General features: G+C 49.8%; 1 protein-coding gene across 1 annotated transcript in view; it reads left to right on the forward strand.

Annotated features, from left to right (window-relative positions):
* GALNT14 (polypeptide N-acetylgalactosaminyltransferase 14) overlaps positions 1-18,282 on the forward strand; it is a 184,372-nt gene that overhangs the window by 109,045 nt on the left and 57,045 nt on the right. The window contains exon 2 of the mRNA XM_036335562.1: positions 8,606-8,775. Coding sequence (XP_036191455.1) covers positions 8,606-8,775 — 170 coding nt within the window. The remainder of the gene's footprint in view (positions 1-8,605; positions 8,776-18,282) is intronic.

An 18,282-nucleotide genomic window follows, 5' to 3' on the forward strand; every position in this document is an offset into this window, starting at 1 on the left:
TCTGTGTTTGCGTTTGTCTTGCACCCTGGGGGGTGTCTGTTAGCAGTAGCCATGCTTTTCCCAGACCATGCACTGTAGGGAGGACTTACAGAGCAGCCGATCGGCTGTCCTCTCCCCTTTAACTGGCCTTCGGAAAAATGAGGTCCGTGCCCAGCTAGGGGGACAATAGAACAGTATAGGAGTGAGCAGATACTTTGACATTCCCCTGACTGCCCAGTGGGAAAACACTGACCCTGTGGATGAGTGAACCATCTGAGGATGTGGAAGGAACATCAGCTTTGAAGGCAAAAAACCTGGGTTAGAGTGTCAGTAGTTAATTATCTATGTGGTTTTGTGCAAGCTCCTTGAGCCTCAGTTTCCACATCTGTGAAATGGGAGCCATATAACAGGCCCGCCTCCTTCATAGGGGTAATACAAATGAGATATTTCAGTAAAATCCTTTGCAGATTATACACATTTCCCTTGGGCTGGTTTGGTATTTAAATTTAATCATTATTAGACTTTTAGTTTCTAAAACTTACACTGGTTCTTTTTCAAAGAACTTTGTTCTTTGCTAATTTCCTATTCCATATTTTAACCATTTTATCTATAGTTATGCTTTATTTTGTATCTATATTTCCTGTATTTGAAGTCCTTAGAATATCAAAATATATTGTTTCTAGTTTCCGCTGACTCCCCCTTACAGTGACTTGTTTCCTCGTCTGTCTGATCAATACTATCTATTGGGTTTCATCACTTGGTGAGCTTTGTAGGAATTCTGGGAGCCTGAACTGGAGATGCTTTTCTCCAGATAGGATTTACATTCGCTTCTGCTGGGAGCCCTGGAATTAATTGACCTGGGATCATTCCCACCCCCTTCTTGGCCTCGGTTATGGAAGACTCCAAATCAGATTTTCCACCCTTTGGGGCCGTTTACTTTCCCAGTGGCCTTTCCCTCCGGGCAGCCTCACCTTTCTTTACTTAGCATTCAACTATCATAGCCCTGTATTTTCCACACCCTGTATTTCCACACCCTGTATTTTCCCCTAGCTTCCTCCCTCCTCTCACCATGAAGACTTCCCTTCTAGAAAACCCAGCAATGTATTTATCATTAATGCAGGATCTAGTTGTAGTTTAGCATGAGTTCCCTGGGGTATCTGGTCTGCATGGTGCTAGAAGCAGAAGCCCCAGCGGGGGAGGAGCAGGGACACTGGAGAGGTTAGGGGGAGCTGGAGGCTGTGGGCACACGTGGGTGAGAACTGCAGTGCCACAGGGCTGCCTTAGAAACGGGCTCTGTGGGCTTTGAGACAGACGCTTCTCAGTGGTGCAAACTTCGGCAAATCATTTGTCCTCCTGTGCCTCAGTTTCCTCACTTGGACGTTGGGAATACAATTTTATATTGCGTGTTAGGCTTATGAGAATGAGAGATCATTTGAGGCCCCACTCGCTCATGGCTTTCCTGACAAGGGGAGGCGTGGTGGTGAATTTTGTGTGCCCAATCAATGGCGGTGGGGGAAGGGGGAGATGGAGGAGAGCATAGAGGGGATAAATGGTGATGGGAAATAAATAAAATGGCAGGCTTCATCACAGGCCCAGCATTTCCACACAACAGCTTCTGTCTAGGAACCTGGATATCCAAGTTAGACTCCATCGTGATCAGACCACTTGAATGGAAGGCTTTGCGGGGCGTCTGAGTTCCTTGATGAACCCCATCTGACGTCAGTTGGTCTAGTTCTCCTTGACCATTTGGTGTACTTTTGCATCTTTCTGTGTCATTGTTCCCGAATTGTAAGTATCAGCTGGTGGAACCAGAGAGTGGAAGGCCCGGGAGACACAATAGTTGCCACTAAATGCTTAAAAAGTATGAGAAAGATTAGACTTGTATCAAATAGCATTGCAGATTAAACCAGGCCCCAAAGGGAGAGATTACCAGGAGGCAGATTCTGGTTCAGTAGTAGAAGGAAACTTCTAGAAGCTGCAGTCCTTTGAAGCTTGGAGGGGGTTACGTGGGACCTCTGTGTCCCTAGCGGACCCAGGAGGGATGTCCACTGGACGTTGGAATGGTACGCTGGGGTTTCAAACCCTGAGGGGATGGTTTAATTATATCATCTTTAAAAAATATTTTACGTCATATTTCTTCTTTTTAAAAAATATTTTTTTTTATTGATTTCAGAGAGGAAGGGAGAGGAAGAGAGAGATAGAAACATCAGTGATGCTGCTGCTGGTGGGAATGCAGACTGGTGCAGCCACTATGGAAGTCAGTATGGAGTTTCCTCAAAAATCTGAAAATGGAACTCCCATTTGACCCTGTGATCCCACTTCTAGGAATATATCCCAAGAAACCAGAAACACCAATCAGAAAGGATATATGCACCCCTATGTTCATAGCAGCACAATTCACCATAGCTAAGATCTGGAAACAGCCTAAGTGCCCATCAGTAGATGAATGGATTAGAAAACTGTGGTACATCTACACGATGGAATACTATGCTGCTGTAAAAAGGAAGGAACTCTTACCATTTGCAACGGCATGGATGGAACTGGAGAGCATTATGCTAAGTGAAATAAGCCAGTCAATGAAGGAAAAATACCACATGATCTCACTCATTCATGGATAATAGAGACCATTATAAACTTTTGAACAATAATAGATACAGAGGCAGAGCTGCCTCAAACAGATTGTCAAACTGCAGCGGGAAGGCCGTGGAGGGTTGGGGGACAGGAGGGAGGGGGGTAAGGGATCAACCTAAGGACTTGTATGCATGCATATAAGCATAACCAATGGACATAAGACACTGGGGGATAGGGGAGGCTAGGGGACTGTCAAGGGCGGGGGGGAAAAAAGGACACATATGTAATACCCTTTGTAATACTTTAAGCAATAAAATAAAATAAAGTCGAGAGAAAAGAAAAAAAAAAAAAGAAACATCAGTGATGAGAGAGAATCGTTGATTGGCTGCCTCCTGCACTCCTCCCACTGGGGATCAGCCCCCAACCTGGACATGTGCCTTGACCAAGAATGGAACCGTGACCTCCTGGTTCATAGGATGACGCTCAACCACTGAGACATGCCGGTCGGGCACGTCATATTTTTTCAGTGGTGACCTCCTCCCTGTGTTAGCCTAGCACAGTGATGGTGAACCTATGACACGCGTGTCAGAGGTGACACGCAAACTCATTTTTTTGGTTGATTTTTCTTTGTTAAATGGCATTTAAATACATAAAATAAATATCAAAAATATAAGTCTTTATTTTACTATGGTTGCAAATATCAAAAAATTTCTATATGTGACACTGCACCAGAGTTAAGTTAGGGTTTTTCAAAATGCTGACACGCCGAGCTCAAAAGGTTCGCCATCACTGGCCTAGCACATTCCCACCTTCTTGCAAGACCATGACTACAGACTTTTCTTTCCTTGGATGCCAGGAGGAAGCCTGCTGCTGGGAGGGGAAAAACTGCCCAGAAAGGAGAGTGAGGAGCAGGTGGGGTGATGGTGAAAGGGGTACAGACATCCTTTGAGGGAGGAGGGTCCCTGAGCAAAGAGAGAACTTGACTGAGAAAATGATGGGAAACACATAGATCATCGTCGAAGATGACCCAAGACAAGTGGTAGTGAGGCCGGGACAGGCAGTGCCACCTCGTGGTTGAGAGCACGGGAGCTGGAGCCGGGCTGCCAGAGTTCAAATCCCAGCTCCAGCACGCACTTCCTCGGTGACACTGGGCAAGTTACTCAGTCTCTCTGTGCCTCAGTTCTCCCATTTATAAAATGGGGACGGTGCTGTCGACATCTGTGATGGTGGGGATTAAATGTAAATATTTGTGACACGTGATAGGAACCCCTAGGTGTGAGCTGTTTTATTAGTGGGCAAGTTTGAGAAGTTTTATTCAGGATCCGCACAGGTCAGTATAGGACCGAAGCCTTATGAATAGATAGAGATGTTCTTGTTTTAAAGATGCAAAGGGAGAGAATTGGGACAATACAGGAGAACTGGTAGTACCCAGCTCGGGAAAGGGGGGAGGGGAGGGAATGGAAGTAGTGGGAAATGGAGGCACTTCAGAACCGAACAGAAGGGCAGCCTTACACCCATGTGTCCTGAGCCAAATATCAGCTTGAAACCAGAGTGAGAGAAAACAGGCCGGGAAAGGGGGGAGGAAAGGGGAGTCGAGATTTCTTTTGGAAGCATGGTGGGAGCAAAGAAATGAAGCAACTTAACAGATGTGCTTCTGAGCTTTTGTTTTGGGTGCCAAGTTGTTTAAGCTGCGATCTTGGCCAGGGGTTTGGCTGACTTCATCAGATATTTTCTATTTAAAGGGTTGTTTTCCATTTGTGGCATCTACTTATTGTCTGGCAAGTCCCCCTCCCCCAACTCTAGAATGAATAAATTATGGTTAGAAAGCTAAGTGGGGGCTTGCTCCGGGGCATGGCTGGTGGTGAGGGCCGCCCGGGAGCGGGCACAGTGCTGGGGCAGGAGTGTGTGCTCATTTCCCAGAGGAGGATCCCTTCTCACGCTGGGAAGGTTTGTGAAGGGGTAAGTGCCATTTGAGTGCTTTCCTGGATGGTCCCGTGAGACAGGAAGCAAGTGGCTACAATGTACTGCACTCTCTCTGCACCCTCAGATGCTGGTCATGGGGCCTTGACCTGTGGAGCTTGGAAGCTAACCCCACACTGTACTGGAAGTACCTGGGGAGTCAGTGCCCCCTCAGAAGTCCCAGGAGGCCCACAGCAAGTCTATTTGGGGGGCAAGCAAGAAGAGAGTGGCTGGCCTTTTCTGTGGGCATGACCCCAACTGACCCTCGGGGAGTGGGGCGTTCTCTGCCCACTCACCCTCAGCAGAGAAGATGCCCCTCGTTTCTGTCCATGAGAAGACAGAGCAGACCATGGCCCTAGGATGCTCCGGGGAGGATTCGATCAGCTGTCCCTTCACTCACTAGCTATCAAGCTTGGGCAAGCCACCAAACTTCTAAAGCCGATCCCTCCCTGCACAAATGGGCTTGTGTGCGGATTCTGTGACAGTTGTGCAAGCTGCTTGTAAAACAGAAATTGCTGCCTGGCCGGCGTGGCTCAGTGGTTGAGCATCGACCTATTAACCAGAAGGTCACGGTTCGATTCCCAGTGAGGGCATATGCCTGGGTTGTGGGCTCAGTCCCCAGTGTGGGACATGCAGGAGGCAGCTGATCAGTGATTCTCTCTCATCATTGATGTTTCTCTCTCCCTCTCCCTCTCCCTTTTCTATGAAATCAATAAAAATATATTAAAAAACAAAAACAGAAATTGCCATTCAAGTGGTAGTGGTTTAATTTTAAACACAGGTTCACCATTATTTACTATGTCCAGGTATCGTGATAGGAAGTTCTCCCTGCAGCGCGTCCCCCTCGCCCCCTCCCCCCAGTCAGTGGATCTCAGAGCAGAAGAGTGTGGGCCAGCTCTGTACATGTGACCATTTGAGGGAGCAGCCCCCCCCCCCCCCGCCCCCAGGATAGCTTAGTCCTGACTGCTCAGGCCATCTCTCTTGCCAGCTTGGCTGCGGCTCTGGCTCTAGGCTCTCTAGGGGCCAGAACCCCACTGAGTTCTCATGGCAGCATCTCCAAGGAGGCAGATCCTGCCAAGGAGGCTTAACAGCCCGAGGGTGGCGATTGCCAGGCTGAGCAGATCACCCAGCCTCATGCCCTCTTGGCCCTGGGCCTGGTCTAGTGGGAACAGAGAGCAGGGGATGAGGCCAAGAGGTTGGCTGCCTGCCCTCTCCACCTGCTACTCTCGCTGACGCTGTTCCATCCATCTGGGCCCCAGCAGGGCCCCCCTTCAGGCTGCCCTTCCCACCAGGTGAGTTAACTGAGGTCACCTCCCAGTTGGCCTCCTGCGGTAGCTCCCTTCCCCCCACTCCATCCCACATGTGGCCGGAGACATTTTCCCCTGAACTGCTTCAGACAGGGCTGAGTTCTGGAGTTTTCTTTCACTCCTGCTCTTTGCCGTCCCGCTCTGGCCTCCCCATTCCTGAGCTGCCATTCCCTGAGCAGATTTTCCTCCTCCAGGCCTCCCTGCCTTGTATCTGGATTTTTACTGCACATGTATTTCCCTCCCCGACTCCCCTTACACAGAGTAAAATTCCTGCCCAGCCTTCCAGCTCTAACTCACTTGACACTTCTTCCAGAAAGCCCTTCCCATTTGCTCATGCCTGGTAGAGGCGTTAGGGGCGTCTTCGTGCATGTCTGCAACCCAGCAACCCCCTCGAGGGCCGGGGCCTCCCATCTCTCATCGCCCCTCGGAGCACAGAGCACGGTGGGGCCTTGCAGCATATGAGAGAATGGCAGTGAATTACATCAGAGATGAGCCAGCAGGAGGCGGTTCAGGGCCCCGTGGTCCATGACTGGAAACTGGGAGGTCGGAACGCCCTGCGGTGAAGTTCCAAGCACAGGTGACAGCTGTCAGGCTGTGACATTGCACAGCACAGGCTCTGGAGTTTCACACACACGCCCCAGTTCCTCCTCTGTAGCAACAGTATCACAAGACATTAATAAATTCAATTATTGGATAAAAATCACTGATTTCTAAAGCTTCATTTTGTGCTATTAGCAGGAGAATGCTGTTTGAAAAGGAGATAACGAGAGAAAGAGAGATCAATTACCAGATAAGATCGAGTGGCGCCCGAGGTACATGTGCACACTGGCAAGCGGCCCCTCACCTGCCACATGTGGGCCAGGCGCCTGCACTGCCGTCTGTGCACCTGCTCTGGGCCTCCTGTCAGGTTCCCCCAGTGAAGAAGGGCATCCTGATCGGTGTGGGATGGGCGGTACCTGGGCAGCTTTGGATACTTGCACAGCAGCTAGGCTCTGTAGCACCTAAATGAGCATCTCATCCTAGGTACGATGCCAGACCCAGGGCCCCAGCGCTCCTCCCCGCCCCCCTAGATTCCAGTTCAGACCCTGGTCAATGGGTTCTCCCCAGAGACTCAGCGTTCTTTTGACTTTGATGCGCCTGAAAGATCTGAGCTTGGTTGGATACCGATGGGCTGTCACCTCGGGGTGACAGAGCTAGTGGTTGACATGCAGCTTCCGAGGCCCTGAAGCCCACACCTCCTGCTGGCTTTGCAGAAAGGCTCTGTTGGCTGCGGAGCTGGTGTGGGTGGGGCAGATCCCTCTTCCTCCGCTATGCAAATGCACTGGAGGGCAGGGAAGAATGAGCTCGCTGTGGGCTCTGCCAGTCTCCATTTGGGCAACCTCAGACAAGCCAGTCACCTTTGTGGAAACCTTGGTTCCCGACTCAGTGCAGAGGTTTGGGGGAGGATGAAATGAGGTCATGACTAAGGAACCACCTTCTGCCTTCTAAAGTGCTGTCTCCCCCTATGGTGAGGGTTATGACTTGCTCCCCCATTGATGCTTCTTAAAAATAATCACAGCCCTGGCCAGTGTTTCTCAGTGGTTAGAACATCGGCCCGTGCACTGAAGGGTCATGGGTTTAATTCCCAGTCAAGGCACATACCTGGTTTGCAGGTTCAATCCCCGGCCCCAGTCAGAGTGCACATGGGAGGCAATTAATTGATGTGTCTCTCTCCTTTTAAAATCCTCTTGTACTGATGTTTCTCTCTTTCTTCCTCCTCCTCCTCCTTCTCCACCTTCTGCTTCTCCTCCTCTATCCCTCACTCCCTTCCACACTCTCTAAAAATCAATAGAAGAAATATCTTCCAGGAGGATTAACCAAAAAAATAATAATCACAAATTCCTGGGTTGGGGGAAGAAAGGGACACATAGGGTGTCTGTCCAGTGGGTAGCACACCATTCTATTATTAATTAATTATTTAATTATTATTTTTAATCCTCACCCAAGGATATATTTTTTCCATTGCTTTTTAGAGAGAGTGGAAAGGAGGGAGGGAGGGAGGGAGGAAGGGGAGAGAAAGAGAGAGAGAGAGAGAGAGAGAGAGAGAGAGAGAGAAATATCGATGTGAGACATGTCGATTGATTGCCTCCTACATGAGCCCCAAATGGGACCAGGGAATCTAACCTGTAACCTAGGTACGTGCCCTTGACCTGGAATCGACTGCTTGATTCCCTTTTGTGTATGGGCTGACATTCTAACCACTGAACTACACCGACCAGGGCAGTAGCCCACCGTTTTACATGGATTGCCTACTTGTCGTCACCGCCTTCCTATGGAAACGACAGTCATTGTGGACCTACTATGTGTCATCTCCTGGGCCAGGAGTTTCAGTCATGTGTTCTCAAATTACCCTGGAGAGATGGTCTCTGGAGTCCGGATACTAAAGTTCATTTCCTAATTGTGGGAGATTGAGCAAGATACTTAGCCAGGTGAGGCTGTCTCCTTGCCTGCATAACGGGAATGTGAGCAATATCCATCTCACAGAACCTCTATGAGAAACACACGAGACCACGAGAGTAACAGTCCCAGTGCAGCACCCGGTGTATAGTGCTCAGTAAACGGTCGCTGCCCTTAGGGTCGTTCTGTTTACTTTCGCTGCTGATCGTTTTATCGACGTCCTACCTCTGGCCTCATCTCTGAGCTAACCCTTCCCCGAACAAGCCTGGTCTCCGCGGTTGGGCACTGACAGACGGAGGGGCTGGTAGAGGGCCGGGAGCCATTCTCACAGACTTCCCGTTCATGTCACACAGATTTTGGATGCTGACTGGGATGACCTGTGGGACCAGTTCGACGAGCGGCGCTATCTGAATGCCAAAAAGTGGCGCGTGGGTGACGATCCCTATAAGCTGCATGCTTTCAACCAGCGGGAGAGCGAGCGGATCTCCAGCAACCGGGCCATCCCGGACACTCGCCACCCGAGGTATTCCTCCTTCTCTGTCACTCTCTCCCTGTCCCTGTAGTCATGACACATCAACAGCAGGCTCGCTTTGTGCAGTGCCCGGTGCCAAGCATTTGTTGCCAGTTGGTTGCTGGAGGGTATACATATGATGTGGTAATTCACACGGTCTGTGCTGCTCATTGTTGTGAGAGGGTGGGAGGCCCCTTTCCCCATCAGCAGGGACTGGAAGTCCCTTGCAAACAGAGACCCAGGGGATGGACTCTACCTAGAACATCCCCTGCTGCTGGCCTGAAAGCTTCGTAAAGTCAGAGTCTTCTAAAATCCCCAGCACTGATCCTTACCCTTGGTGTCCGATAGAATTTTATTTGAATATCAGGCTATTGATTTCCCTGAGCAGAGATTACAGATAGAAGAACGGGGGAGAGGAAGGAGACAGAATGCTGAGAAGCCCCACTGGGTCTCAGTCTGGTGGTGTCTCTCCTGTGCAGAGTCCAGGTGCCAAGCCCAGAGGGGCAAAGAGACATCTCCTGGCCAGAAAAGGAGCTGGGGCCTCTGGGTGAGAGCCGTGGGGAACGTGCCCCTGAATGCTCTCCCCTGTGGCAGGCAGGCTTTGGGGATTCCCTGAGTAGGCAGGCACGAAGGAGACCCCGAGCAGGATGAATTTCTGCATTCACCTATTCTAAGACCTGAGAAGCAGAAATGAGAGAATTTTACAAAGGCCAAGTGTCCATGGGGTTTGAAGAACCTAGTCTGTCCCCACAGATCTAAGTTCCCCTGGTCCAATCCTGGGCTCTGCAACTAAACCCAGTGAGTTCTGTCTGTTCAGTAGTGTGATCTGCTGGGATCACAGCAAGAGGAGGAGAGAGGTTTTAGATGAAATCCAGATGCCCTTTGGGAAGACAAAAAGGGAAAGTGTACGAGCCATACGTCATCCTCGGGACACTCACCTTGCCCTGTGGGAGCTGGGCTTGTGTTACTCAGAGCATTTCAGATTTATGGATCCTAATCGGAAAGAGCAGGAAGGGGAGAGGACAGGGGATTGGGAATAAGGGCAAGCACCTGGGACTAGGCAGCCATGGCAAGGGTATTGAGCACCTACTGTGTGCAAGGCCCCAGGCTAGCACTGTGAGAGGCCACCAATTGGATTAGCCATCTCCAGGCTGAGTGGTAAAGGGCTGATTGTGCCCACATCACTTGTGTGGGGTTGGAAGTTCCAGAGACTGCCAGCAAAGCCTGGTGTTCTTCCCTCAAATGGGCCCCATTGTGGGGTGACCTATCTATAGGGTCTCCCACTTCTGACCCTTGCCTCCCAGGGAACCTGTGTCCCTGAGGTTGAAGTCACCAGCTAAGTCCAGAATCCTTCCATGGGTCCAGCCTCCCCGCTCTGTACTGACTTCACCCTGCTTTGATGCCTGAAGGCAGAACCAAGCAGAAGGCAGTACAGCCCAGGGGTGAAGGACGCAGACTCTGGGATCAGATCACCCTGTTTCCAGCCATGGCTGTGCCGTGGACTTAACTCAGGGAAGGCACCAATGCCTGGCATCTCTGGATTGCAACTTCCTCTTTTGAAAAATAGGGATAAAAAGAACAATTAATGATACCCACCTAATGCGATTTTTGTAAGGATCAAATAAAATACATGTAAAGTACTTACTTACTCCATAGTAAATAGTCAAAACATTTCCATTGTAGTTAGTATCACAGGGTATGAGCAAGCTGACACTGCAGGGCCTGGAATGGAAGGGGAGGGCTCTCCTGAGAAAACTGAAGATGCTCAGTTTGGGGCAAGAGATGCACCCAAACCCCAGGTAACAGGGAGGAGCACTAGGAAGATCACTAAGTTGTCCGGAGTGGTGGTGGGCAGGGAGGGACCGAAGAGAGTTTCAAGGTTGAGTTCAATGCTAGAGAAATGGGAGCAGTGGAGTCAAACCCCCATACATATGGGCGTGGAGTGTGGACATGAGCATGAGCCTCAGCAGTTTTCAATCCCGGCCTCCTTAGAAGAACCACAGGGCAGCTTTTTAAAAACGCTGATACCCAGACTCGGACCAGCTAACGTCTTGTCTAAGCTCCCCAGGTGATTCTAACGAGTCAGGGTTAAGAACCGCTGCTCCAGGTAGGTATTTCTCACACTTAAATAGGCAAGCTAACAGATCATGTGAGGATGTTGTTTATCTCTGATTCGGCAGATCTGGGGTAGGGCCTGGGGTCTGCATTTCTAACAAGCTCCCTGGCAACGCTGATGCCACCGGTCCTTGGAGCACACTTTGAATAGCAAGGACTCAGAACAACAATTCTCAAAGTTGGTTCCACAAACTAGCAGCCCAACAGCAACTGGCATCACTTGGGAACTAGTTAGAAATGCAACTAGTTCCCAGAACTACAGAATCAGAAACCCTGGGGGTGCAGACTAGCAACCTATATCTTGACAAGCACGACAGGTTATTATTCTGATGCCCGCTCACGTTTGAAAACCACAGGGCATCAGCTTATTCTTGTTTTTGTGGGTCAGATGAAGTCTATGGGTGGACTGGTCCAGCTGGAAGACTCAGGGTTTGAGTAGAAAGTAAAGGCCCTGGAATAAGGCCACCAACCTCCCCACATGCTGCAACCCTCTTCCTCCATCCAGGTGACGGGCCTTCTGTCTCAGGCCATGTGCTGACCTTTGGCTTCTCTGGTTCCTTCCTTCTTCTCCCCCTTCTCCCAGTCCCTTCAACCACAGACTCTCTACGTAGCCATCCTCCAGGCAGCTGACATCACCTTCACCAAGAAGCTCCTCCTGTGGGGCCACTCCTGGACAGATGGCCGTTGGTCCACACTGGACTCCTGGCTCCTTTGTGGGACCCAACCCCATTGGCACAGGCTTTCCTCCCACTGGCCCTCTTTTCCATTCCCATCATGCCTTGCCTATAAGGTCCTACTAGTTATGACACCAATTGCCCTCTAGGGGGAGTGATATTTGATAACATCCTCAGTGCCTGGTATGTGATAAGAATTCAACAAATGTTGTTGAACCAATGATGAAAGGGAGAGTACTAAGAGTGGAAAGATAATTTACTTCCCCCTCCCATCTGCCGTCTGAGCAAAGAGGAGAGAGGAGCTAGCGAAAAGACGCCTCTTCCTCTTATCCATCCATCCTCGGGGTATTCAGATGAGGGATCTGGAGAACAGAATCAGTTAAAGGGAAAAGGCTCTTTCCCTGAAAACGTTCTCATTACTGAAAAGAGAAGAGGGAAGACACAGCCTGTGGGAGGGGTCTGAGCTTATTAAGCTTACTTCCAATTTTCTCACCCCAGTAATTGGATTCTGATTTATAGGACGCTTTTGGACAGCGCTTGGAACAGAACTATTAGCTGAGCATTAGAACAGGGCTGCCGAGAGGGCAGGCGCTGGGTGAACCGCCTGGGGATCCAAGAGGCAGCAGGTGGAGGGAGGACGGGGAGAAGGAGGCATATGCGGGGCAGCTTTTCACCCAGCAGGCGGCCGTGCTGATCGAAAAGCCTAGTGCATTGCAGAGTGGAACCCCTGCAAGCAAGCCATGGTGTGATGTCATGTGTTAGGAGAAGCCCCAGAGAGGCCGAGGGCTTAGGTTCCTTGTATGGAGAAGGGCACAGTTGCCACATTTTCCTTGGGCCTTTGCCCCTGGAGCCCACGGTATTTTGGAGGGAGTCAGTTTGGTATAATTGGGGAGAGGGGTAGGAGAAGATAAGACTGGGGCAGCCATCAGACTCCACTATCCCAGGGCTTAAGGGGAACACGGGGTGGGCAGTGAGTGAGCCCGCATACAGGGTGGTTTGGAAAGCATGCATAGTTTCCATTGGATCCCCTGTTCATTCCCCCTTTGGGGTTAACGACCTCCCCTCACCCACCGCACCCCTTCTATAATGTTTGACATTTGCACCTAAAATTGCGACCTGGTGTCATCGGCCTTCGGACACAAGTTTGGTGTGTCTGGGTATCCCCCTCTTCCCAATTCAGGCCCTGTGAGAGGAGTGGGGATGAGGTAACCAGCAATGGCCTTCCACACTCACCTGCTCCTCTCCTGGCTGTGTCTTCTCATCTGTAGTTGGATTCGAAGCCTCATCATTCAGTAAGTCACCACACAATTGTAGATCAGTTCACCTTCCCATGGTTGGTCTTTCCCACCCAGATATTTACACATATACACACACACTGCTCTCCCAGCCTGCCTCAGGACATCCTAACCCTAAATTCCCTGCCTAAGGCCCACAATTCTGTTAACACCGATGAAAGCTTTAACTTCCAGGACACTGCCTGGGTCCTGTGGGGCCACAAGGAGGAATAAGTTGTGGCCACCTATGTCCAGGAGAGGGGGTGGTATGCCCTAAATAACTTACAATGTAAGGGAGAGGCAGCATCTAGCTGGGGTGGGTCTGAGAAGATGTCTAGGGGAGTCCTGCTGTCTATAAATCATTAACTGACCCAACAAACACTCTTCGATGTCTTGCCCTCCCCCCGCCCCTGCCATCCTGGTGACAACAGCTGGATCTGCCATCATCCAAGTAACACATAAGACATCTGGCAGCCAAGAGGCCCTGCAATGGGGCACACCTCTCTAGGAGGGAGGAAATATTTTGATGAAGCAAATGTATATTTTTGCTGTCGCCCAGCAATACTTATTACGGGGTTGCTTTGATTGCAGGGGAGCAGGTAGCAGGGTGGACTGAGCCCAGGACCGTGGCTGGAAGGAGTTGGAGCTGGAAAGCCCCACAAAGTCACCTCCTCCTGGCCCAGCTGCTCTGCTTGTTCCCCTCAGTACATTCTCCCGGCCTTCGCCCAGCCCAGTGCCGTGCTAAACGGTTCAGACAGCGGGATGCCTATTGCTTGCCTAGAGGGAAAATTCCACACTTCAGTACATCTCACTGGGAGGACATTTTTCCTTTGCTCCTTTTCATCCTGGGCAATGAAGGAGCGGTGGCCCAGCCTGGGCTCGCATTCCTCCCTCCTTGTATTTACTCGGTTGGAATGGCTGCCAAAGATCATCATCATTTCTTTCCTTGTACTCATCACTTAGCCATAATAGGATAAAAATCTTTACGGCTGGAACAGCTAAGGATAAAAAATGTTCATATTCCCTCAGAGTCAAGGCTGCTCCACCAGCTCAGCACAGAGTTGGTGATGCCACATCAAGGTGGCGGCGAGGGGAGGGAGGGGGGAAACCCATCGTAGACACTTAGCTTTTGCAAACGAGCTCCCGTCTGCTGCATCCTGGCCCCTCCTGTGCACCGTTTCTCAATAATGGAGTTTGTGAGCCTGTTGGCAGCGGCTCTGAGTGCACTTCACCCCAGAGCACCTCAGCCTTTCGGGGAGCTTTGGGAGGGGGCAGCGGGAAGAGTTTCTGAACATCCTGGAGAACCCTGTCTGCCGCCCCGGGCAGCTGTTTGAGCGCCATCAGGGCCTTGGATTGGGTCTTCACCAGGGTGGGGGCAAGAAAGACCACAGAGGCCCTAGCTGCTTTGGCTCAGTGGATAGAGCGTCGGCCTGCGGACTGAAGGGTCCTGGTTCCATTCTGGTCAAGGGCACATACCTGGGTTGTGGGCTCAATTCCCAGTAGGGGGTGGGCAGGGGGCAGCCAATCGATACTCTTTCATCATTGATGTTTCTCTCTCTCCCTCTCCCTTCCTTTCTGAAATTAATAATATATTTAAAAAGAAAGAAGGAAAGGAAGACCACAGAGGCTGAGATAGGAGGTACCTCTGGGCCAGGATTCTTTCACTCCCAGTCCCCTGGGTCTCTACTTACCGCCCCTCCCGCCACTACCTGCTCTGAGTTTCAGACAAGTTTCCCCAAGAGGCAGCTCAGCCTTTGAAAGGGGACCAGTCAAGAAAACCTGCTGAAAATTCATCTGTACAAACCTCATTCATTCATTCATTCATTTTCCTATTGATGTGCTCATTCATTCGCTCAACACATTTATTGAGCACTAACCACATGGCCAGCTCTATGCTAGGAATTGCTCCTCTCCTCACTCCCCAGGAGCTCGGGGACTAGTGAGAGAAATGCCTTGGATTGTGGGATGATGTAGGGGAAACTTGGGGTCATGTTATGGCAAAGTCTTGAATTCAGGGTAAGGAGCTTAGAGTTAATTCCGTAAACATCGGAATGCTTTGACGTTCTTACTGTCATTGCCTCATCATCATCATGATACCGGAACTGGTGAGCAAGAATTCTTCCTGGGGCTATGTCTCATGGAATCGAAGAATGAAGCCGCAGACCAGATGCATTCAAAGAAGGCAGGAGTTTATTGCAAACAAACACAGGCTACCTGCTCAGGAGGGGGATTTAAATGAGCTGCCCCAACGCATTCTGCTCTTCCCCTTATAGCTGCTAAAGGCCCGCTCTTTGTCTATCTGTGTCATTCTCTGATTGTTTCCTGGCCTCTTTGCAACATTTTGTTTCGCACTTGCAAGAAAAACATCCTAGTTTTAGAACACCCCGTTATTCTGCTATCCAACCTGTTTTTCTGCCATCCTGTTTCTTGCAAAACACATTTTTTTGTTTTAGCTGGTTCTACAATTCATACTTCTTCTACCCCTTACCCTATCTACCTAATTCCGCTTTAACTCCTTTCAATGACAACTCCAAGAGATGCCCTGAGCAACACACTCCTGCCAGCACCACATTCTGGGAGCTCCTGCCAGGGCATGGGGACAAAGGTAGGACTGAGCAGAAGTGTGCCAGGCAGCAGTGATGTACCCCCAACCCCAAGAGATGGTGGGCAACAACACAGTACCAGCTTGGCTTGAACTGAGTGCTCACCCTAGAGGTGGAGATTAATGTGGGATCTTGGCTGCATCCTCAAGGAGGAGGTATTGGGTCTTACACTGGGGAGGTTGTTGTAAGGTGAGGTGGAAGGGATGAGAAGCAAGAATTGGTCCGGAAGGAAAAGGAGCTGGTGGGGACCTAGAAAAGGGGCCTGTCCGCCACCCCCAAACTAAGTGTTGGGTTTCAGGATTGAGCACTAGCACTGGCAGTGGAGACTTGGGCAAAAGAGCAAGACTACTAGCAGATTAACCACATACCTAGATAAGGAGATTCAGGATCAAAGAGGTTAAGGGACTTGACCAAGGCCAACACAGCTAGTCAGTGCTTGGCTAAAACTCAAAATCAAGTTTTCAGATTCTAGGTATTTTAGTGTCTCCCCCACCAAAAAAAATTTATACATACTTTGAATGATTATAAAGTCAGTATTCATTTGATTATAAAGTCATACAGTTCATTTCCAAAATTTAAAAGAATCTACAGAAATGAATAATTTTTTTTGGTCAAAGCCTCTTTTCAAACTGATGACCATTCTGGTCCAGGCACTGCTGATAACTTGAAGCAATGGAATCGCAAACATCAAGAATCATTTTGTTTGATATTTGTGTACCTTCAGTTCATCAACTCTGGCTGGTTTTGTACCATAAACTTCACATTTTACGTATCCCCATAAAAACAGTCTAGTGCAAGCATGTCAAACTCACAGGCTAACACAGGCCAAATAAAGGAGGCATGCGGTTCACAGGCCGTGAGTTTGACATGCTTGGTCTAGTAACACGTTAGGATAAATTTTTCCCCCCAGAGCTTAGTCTGGCTTCACCCATCATTTCAAATTAGTTAAACCTAAAAAGGAGTTAAAATTAAGTTAGTTATCAGCTGTTAAAGTGTGTGTACATTTTTTGGGACACTTTGAATAATTATAAAGGCAGCGTACAACTTCAACTGTGTTTTCAAATTTCCAGTAGCATTCGAGGATGCATTTCCTTTGTTCCAAAGCTTTGACTAAAAAGAAGGAAACGTCAGTTGAGCTATCAGCTATTAAAATGTGTATTCATGTTTTGGGGACACCTGTATATTATTCTATCATAAGCATAAAACTCCTGTTATGTCCAAGTTCACTGAGTGAGTGTGTGTGTGTGTGTGTGTGTGTGTGTGTGTGTATGTGTGTGTGTGTGGCTTGTGCTTGTGGGACAAGGAGAAGAGATGATGCATGAAGATTCTGAGTTTCCCAGTGAGGTAGTTTGACACATCTATTGTAGCTTTTAGCTTTGCTTGGAGGCACAGATACAACATATATCAATTAGCTTTTGTCAATTATCGTTTCTGGTGTTCTGTCACCAAGGCCAAGTTCTAACGGGCGGGTAACCCAAGGAGAACCTGTGCCTTTGAAAGCTGCTAAATGGCTTTAGTTCTGGGGGCAGATGTCCCTTCCTCCTCCCTGGGTTTGCCTCCTTTATGACACATGGCCTGAGGAAAGAGGCAACGGAAAGGTGTGGAAAGAGATAGAGAAGTAAATTCATTGCCCAGGATGGAAAGCTGATTTGGAATTAAATAATTCCCATGAAAAATGCATCCTGAAAATTGGGGAGTATAAGGCTATTAGGGATTTATCAGGAGACAAGCACTCCACACGCGTGTTTTCATGGAGCTTATATTTCCCAAGTGAGCAAATGCCCAGCCGGGTGGGTGGGTCACCCCGGCGGAGACTGTTCCCTTAAGTTAGCCTTGGAACTCAGCCCTCTCCCGGGTGCTCAGGGCCGGTAATGCCAGGGGAAGGCGGCGGAGGAGAGGCTGGGTTTGCACTCTGCATTCTGGGATGTTGTCTTTAGCGCTATGGAACTCCAGGGTGGCTGGAGTGCTCGGGGGAGGAGAAGGCCTTGTTGCTGCATAGTAGTCCTTTGGGTGAGCATATTACAATGTATATCTCTAATCTACTGTGAATGCTCATTTGGGGTTTTCCAGAGAGGGGCTCTTATTAACCAAGCCGGGAGCCTTTTAGTCTGTTTTCGCTTCTGATTGTTTTGTCCTGTGTCTCAGCAGTGTGATAAAAGGGGGGGGGGGGGGGGGGGACTAGGCTGAACCTGGGAAGACTTGCGTTCTGTCTAGGATATCGCCAGACCCTTCAGCAATCTGCTGCCCCTTTCCTCCTGTAAGAAGAGAGAAGTAGCTCCGAGATGGTTATTAAGGTCACTTCCAGCTCTCCGCTGGTTGAAAATACTTCTGCCCAGGAGGACGTGTGCGAACTGACTTAGGAGCTGAATCCGATTGGAGGCTATTTCCAGATGCGTGACTCCCCCAGCTCAGCGCAGCTCCCCTCCCCAACGCCCTGGCTTAATATTTCCCTTCACACACCTCCCTGCCCCCACAGGACACGAGGACCTGCCAAACCATTAGAGCTGCCCTTCATCGCTGCCGCCGTGCCTACTCCTCCTGCAGCCTCCCCGGCACCCTTGTGCCTGCCACTCGGCAGAGGTCAGCAGACCCCCTGGCGGCTTAAGATACAAATGTAAGCTGGTGTGACACGGTCTCTGCTTATCTGAAGGCCCCAGGATCTATTAAGCACAGAACAGCAGAGCTGTTTGCTCCTGGACTTGGCACATCACGTGGAGGGCAGCCTGCCGCAAACTGGTGACCTGCCCACAGTTTTCACTTGGAATAAGGAGTTGGCACAGGCGGACTTTCTCCTTTAAAACCCAGAGCACTGCCATGTTCGGCTACCGTTTCCCCCAGGGCTCTAGAGAGCCC

This window comes from Myotis myotis, unplaced genomic scaffold (genome assembly GCF_014108235.1).
Source record: "Myotis myotis isolate mMyoMyo1 unplaced genomic scaffold, mMyoMyo1.p scaffold_m19_p_14, whole genome shotgun sequence".
Classification (NCBI taxonomy): domain Eukaryota; kingdom Metazoa; phylum Chordata; class Mammalia; order Chiroptera; family Vespertilionidae; genus Myotis; species Myotis myotis.